This window comes from Henckelia pumila, chromosome 2, assembly GCF_033568475.1.
Source record: "Henckelia pumila isolate YLH828 chromosome 2, ASM3356847v2, whole genome shotgun sequence".
NCBI lineage: Eukaryota > Viridiplantae > Streptophyta > Magnoliopsida > Lamiales > Gesneriaceae > Henckelia > Henckelia pumila.
In genome coordinates, this window is record NC_133121.1 from 179,443,271 (window position 1) to 179,449,790 (window position 6,520).

At 38.4% G+C, this 6,520-nt stretch overlaps 1 protein-coding gene across 1 annotated transcript; it reads left to right on the forward strand.

The window, feature by feature from the left end:
• Positions 1 to 2,150: 2,150 nt before the first annotated feature.
• Positions 2,151 to 4,289, forward strand: LOC140885176 (expansin-A10-like). The gene is made up of 4 exons (XM_073292125.1): positions 2,151 to 2,286; positions 2,377 to 2,511; positions 2,599 to 2,911; positions 3,671 to 4,289. Exons 1-4 carry the CDS (start codon positions 2,211 to 2,213, stop codon positions 3,972 to 3,974), a joined length of 828 nt encoding a protein of 275 aa, XP_073148226.1. The 5' UTR covers positions 2,151 to 2,210; the 3' UTR covers positions 3,975 to 4,289.
• The last annotated feature ends 2,231 nt before the right edge of the window (positions 4,290 to 6,520 follow it).

Consider the following 6,520-nt stretch of genomic DNA (forward strand, 5'->3'; position numbering starts at 1 on the left):
TTTTGCTCTTTGGACCATAATAAAAATTTAGACAATGTAAATCAAAATTATTTGAAAACACATGTTGTTTTATCGTTTTATTTTAATTGTATTACAAATTAATTATTTAAGGATATTATATCAAAGTATACCATTTAAACATTTTAATCGAGTGCATATACTTGGATAAAGTACAGGAAATTTTGAATTTTGGTCATGTACATTTCCTTCATTGTCATTTTAATTAGTTTTCCATATCATCAAATTTCAGTCTTAATTAGTCTGTTATCATTATACTTTGTGCACTTTTGGTCCTCTTTCTGTCGTGGCACTCATGCGACATTCAAAAATCAAAAGTTACAAGACTAACACTTGATTTTGACAAACAAAAGAGATAAATATACACAATTATACATCACATAAAAAATATTCTCATTTTAACTCGCTAAAGTGACAAGCTTTGTGTCCTACAATTGAAATCAGAGTCAATGTCACATATTCGAATCACATTGATTGCAAGGTTGTTATTATCCAGAGGATGATTATTTTAATAAAATAATTATCTCTGTTAGGTAGAGCAATCAAAACGCATTGCATGAGCAATTGTACGGTTAAAAGATTTGAATTACACCGTTACCAACACATATAACTTTTGGTAAAGAGATAAGCACTCGTTTTCACGAATTATTAAATAATATTTAAAGAAATAGAATTCGTTTTACATTGTATCACTCTCACAATTTGTTCACATTACAACAACTCACATCCACTCGTACGATGTGCATAGGGCCCTTTTTGGTGTTAAAAAAAAAAAAAGGACCATTAGCATAAAAGATGGGGGGAGGATTAGGAACCCCACTTGTAGGACAAATTTGAAACCATAGAATTCCCCGAAACCACACGCTTTCATCCCACGAAACCGCTGTTAAAAAACACGACTTTTTGATCTTTTTAGTCAGCTTCTAACCCGTTTTTATACCAGCAGTTTTTGGTCCCCCACAAAAGCGTCCTTCTAAAGGTTCCGTTAGTTGTGTCACTGATGGCTGCACCCCCAAAAAAGAAAAAAGAAAAAAGAAAAAGTTACATTATCCCATTTAAAAAATTAGAGTATTTTAAACTTTAATCATAATTAAGTTGGAATATAAAGTAAATAAATATATATTTCTTTTTGTTCACATTTCATAGCGTTTCAAATGTTTTCAGCTAGAGGTGTCAAAATGGGCTAGGTTCGTCGGGTTGGCCCGCCTCGCCATACAAAATAGGTGGGTTGGGTTGTCATTTTACCAACCCGCCTAGAGGTGGGCTGGCCCGCCTAATGGTGGGTTGGAGTGTGTTGCGGGTTGGCCCGCCAAAGCCCGCCAAATTACACTTAGACTCATTGAGTTGGCCCGCCCCGCCACTTAAAATAGGTGGGTTGGGTTGATATTTTCTCAACCCGCCTAAAAGGTGGGCCGGCTCACCTCGTCTAATGGTGGGTTGTGACGGGTTGTGGGTTAGCCCGCCCCGCTGGCCAGTTTTGACATCTCTATTTTCAGCTATTTTCATGCGATTACACTGCTAAAATCAACGGAAAAACCACAAGTAGGGAGTGCACAAAGGTTTTGAACTCAAGACGTGTCCCGTACTGAGAAAATAGATGCCCGCTAGGTGAAGAGACCGCGAGAAAAGTGACATTTTCAATGAAAATAATATTTATAATTCAAGATAATTTCAGTTATAACCGTTTAATAAAAATGTGTGCCATGAAAATTCATTGACAAGAAGTTTCGACAATGAAATAGAAGTGGTCTGGCTTACTGATATTTTTAGATGTTATTTCGGATCTCTATATTGATGATCATTAACGTATTTGAATTACGGTAAGAATTTATTACATAATATTTCAAAACTTAGTTAATAACATTAGGTAAGGATTTAAAATCCACTGTCCAACCACATTATTCCGCTGACATTGAGTCAATTTGTGGAATATCGTATTTGGTTCATATTTACAATAAAAAAATAATACTTTTCAACATGAAAAAATAATATGTTTTTATAAATCGATCGGAAAACGATCTCAATGGCATTGAAATGTGAAATGGCATCATTGAAATTTTTGTGATATAATATTAGTATATATTTTTATATTATCATGTTAAAAAAAAAAAAAGAATTGAAAGAAAATCGTTACTTTCCAGCCCAAAGCATTCCATCTCTATTTATACCACGATACTCTGCGTCGTTGCTCAATGCTCCCCATTCAACTTTCTCCAGCTCCTCTTCAAATTCTTTGTCCGCCATTGTTTTCAAGCTCCTATCTCGCAAGTAATTCACTCGCATTTTGTTTCTTTCTCTGATCCGGCTACCATTTCGTTGATTTCCTCGAAGTAATTTTTGTTCATATGAATTCTGCAGGTAAAACAATGGCTTCTCTCGGATTCCTCTATCTCGGTTTGCTTTCAATGGTGTCCCTCGTTCATGGCTATGGCGGTGGCTGGACTGATGCTCACGCCACATTCTACGGCGGAAGCGACGCCTCTGGAACAATGGGTACGTAAGCTGTAAAAAAAAAAGAAAAAGGAAACATAGAATTTCGAGAAGTGCGCGTTTGAATCACGTAAACATTTCTTCGAACAGGTGGTGCTTGTGGGTATGGGAACCTGTACAGCCAGGGGTATGGCACGAACACGGCGGCACTGAGCACCGCCCTGTTCAACAACGGGCTGAGCTGCGGATCGTGCTATGAGATCAGGTGCGTGAACGAGAGACAATGGTGCTTGCCCGGATCCATAGTGGTCACGGCCACGAATTTCTGCCCGCCGAACAATGCCTTGCCGAGCACCGCCGGCGGCTGGTGCAACCCGCCACTCCGCCATTTCGATCTCTCCCAGCCTGTTTTCCAGCACATTGCGCAGTACCGAGCCGGGATTGTGCCTGTTTCTTACAGAAGGTTATTATTTTTATTTTGTTCATTATTTTGGTAATTATATTTTAAACATTAATTTGATTTCTCGACAAAAAACATATTATATTCGAGATGAATTTTAAATGATAACTTTTTAATAAAATTTTGAAATCTAACACAAGGTAGCTAAAAATGGTAGGCGGAATTTCAAATTGTATAGAAAATTATTATTAAAATATTAAAGTTGATTTTTTTTAAAGCATGTCCATTATCTAGGTACAATTAATGTTTTTGAGTTATTATAAATGTTGTAATATAAGTTAAAATTTAAATAAAAATTAGGCATGCAGGCATATTATAGGAGAAAGAAATTTTTTAAAAAAATATATTTTAAAAATCATGTAAATTTTTTTTTGCTTCTCTCCCAATAAATTTTTAGCCACTTTTGAATAGTTGCTAAATGCATTTTTACCCCTATTACTCTTTATTTTGTATGAATTCAAAAGAGAAAATGGGGGAAGATTTTGGTAATTTACTTCTACTTTTTTTAAAGCCGGGGAAAAGGGCTGTTACAATTAGATTTCAAATTCGAGACTTTGTATGTTAAATGTGAGAATGTAGAATTTTGTTTTCCTATACAAAAACACAACTTTCAAACATTCTTTATGAAGAACGTGATGGGTTCCACAGTTCCACTCAAAAGTCCAAACTAATTAAAATCTAACAATAAGTTCGATTCTCTGTATTTATTAAATCGAATTTAAGTTGTCCATATATTAACTGTGATTTATTTAATTTATGTAGGGTAGCCTGCAGAAGAAGGGGAGGCATAAGATTTACCATCAATGGCCACTCCTACTTCAACTTAGTACTCATAACCAATGTTGGTGGGGCTGGTGATGTGCACTCAGTGTCCATCAAGGGCTCGAGGAGCAATTGGCAACCCATGTCAAGAAACTGGGGCCAAAACTGGCAAAGCAACTCGTATCTCGACGGTCAGAGCCTCTCGTTCAAGGTCGCCACGAGCGATGGCCGTACTATCGTCTCCTACAACGTCGCCCCGTCCGGCTGGTCTTTCGGACAGACCTATGCCGGAGCTCAGTTCTAGTGAAATGAGTCGTCTCGATATTAGTTAAATAAAAAGAAACATAGTTGTGTTTTTGTTATTCTATATATATTTTTACTAATATATATTGGTCACAAAAGTATTAGTAGAGTGACCATGATAGGGTGCAAGTTGGCCTCTAGTGTCAAGAAAAAGGGGTCAAGTTTTAGATGGTCCTTGGTCTTTTGAAATTTGATGGGTGGGCACTCAAAATATGGGATGGCTCTCCTAATTATTGAAACTTTTTTATATAATTTATTTAACTAATTTTTATTTTCTTAGGGTTTTGATTTAATTTAAGTTATAAATGTGTCGCAATATTTGGTGTTACTTTTTACAAATTTTATGGAGGAATTGTAGTGCATTTATGAGTCCTAAAAACTACTCGCTCTTATTAAGAAGTGGCGTGGCTATTATTGCCTTGCAATAAAGGGATGTCTCTCCCTTTTATTGTTGGATATGTATTGAAAGCCAAATGTGAATGTAATATTACTATTGGTGAAATGGGATGTACTTATATACATTTTCCCGCAATTTATTTGATTTTCACGATATATCATATATGTTAAAGAAACATCACAACTCAAACCACCCTACCGTTAGGGGTGGGCGTCGGGTCGGTTAGCACCGGGTTCGATTATTTTGGATCGAGTATCCGATCTATCGGGTAGCAAATTTGGCTACCCGAAACCAACCTGAAAATTTCGAGTACCCAACAGTCGGGTACCCAAAATTGTCGGGTCGTTTCGGGTACTCGACATGCAGGTACCCGAAAATTGAAGTCAAAGTTTTTTTTTGGATTGATTCGTGAAAATTTACTGTTCATAAGCTTGCTTTGAAAAAAATCCTTAATTTCATGACTAAATAAACACAATAAATAAACCAATAAATCGAGAGAGAGCAATAGCAAGGAGCCCATAAAAATTGATTAAGGCAGAGCCAGAGACGCGGAGTGTGGGTTAATGGTTATAGCGAGAATGATTAAGGGTAGTGTTTGAATTTTGAAACTTGGGATTCGAAATCATAACCAGTAGCCACCGAAGAAGGAAGTGAAATAATTAAAGAAAAAATATGGGGTATTGGGCTGGGCTATGTCTGATTGTGGGAAAATGATTGTGGGGAAAGAAGTCTGGAGTCTGGACCTAATATAGATTCACAATACATGGCCTAATTAATTGTCTTAATATAATTTATAAATAAAAAAAGTGTCGGGTACCCGATACCCGACCGGGTAACAAAAAAACTACCCGACACCAACCTGTTAATATTTTGGGTTTGGGTTCTACCCGAACCCGACGTTTTTAAAAACTACGGGACCCGATCGGGTCGGGTCGGGTAACCGAAACCCGACACTAAACACCCACCCCTACCTACCGTTGCCGATTCAATTTCCTTATTTCCCTCTCTTTTCACTACGCTTTGCTCTCTATCACCCTCCTCCCACTTCCTTTCCTTCTCCTCCTAGGGCACGGCCACCGATGGCAAAGCCGGTAACCAACTTGGCACATGCCTCATATTTTCCCCATCACAATACCATTTGACGGGTTGGTCTATGCTATACCGGAAGAGGTACACCCTCATTTTTCTCTAAATGTTCGCGCGAACATCATGTGAAAAAACCAAAAAAGTTATTGATAGGGTCCACATGTTTTTTTCTTAGTGAGATGTTGACACGAACATCTAGTGTTTTTTAGAGTGATGTTCGCACGAACATCTGAAAAAACACTAAAGGGAGTATATCTATTCCGGTGTAACATAGAATATCTCGCCATTTGACATCACTTGGTCCCCTCGATTTTCCCTGCTCAGAAAAAATTTTCCTTGGCGGCAAAGGCTGAGCAAACGGGATTTCGTCCGTGTACTCGACAAAATTCATCAAAGCCTTGATCGCAGCCGACGCTCACAACGAGTATGGGACAACACGCGACACGCCGGGGAACCCCTGTACGGAGGCCAAGTCTTCGAGGGCAAGGATGATTTCAGGAAGATTTGATTGGGTGCGGCCACGTGCATTGGCGGAGGTAGCACCTGCCTTGGCTATGATTTTCAAGTACCTGGCGGCAATGTCTGTGATGACTTCCAAGGCCGAGTGTTGGGCTCCCCTGAAGCCCATCGATTGATAGATTTGGGCCACCGCCACTCTGAGCAAGCCGTACGAGTATCTGGATTCTGATGAACTGGGGCGATTGGCTTCGGCAGGTTCCCGATGGGGCCGTGATTTTCGCATGGTTGCTGCCTCAGAGTTCCAATTCGAGCAGGAGTAATAAACCCTACGGGGATTCAGTTCAATTGTTAGTTATTTATATCAACAATGACTCCAATGTTTGGAGATTCGAACTTGCGACTCCTGGCAATGGGAATGCATCGCCGTTGGGCTAAACTGTGATGATTTCTATTCTACTTATACAGATACAAGATATTTTCACTACCATCCTATTATCAGGAACATAGTTGTTAAAGAAAAACGGAGAAGAAAAAGTTTTTATTGTTAACACAAAGGAACTAAAATGTCATAGGAGTATACCTGGAAAGGGGCCGATACTTGGAGA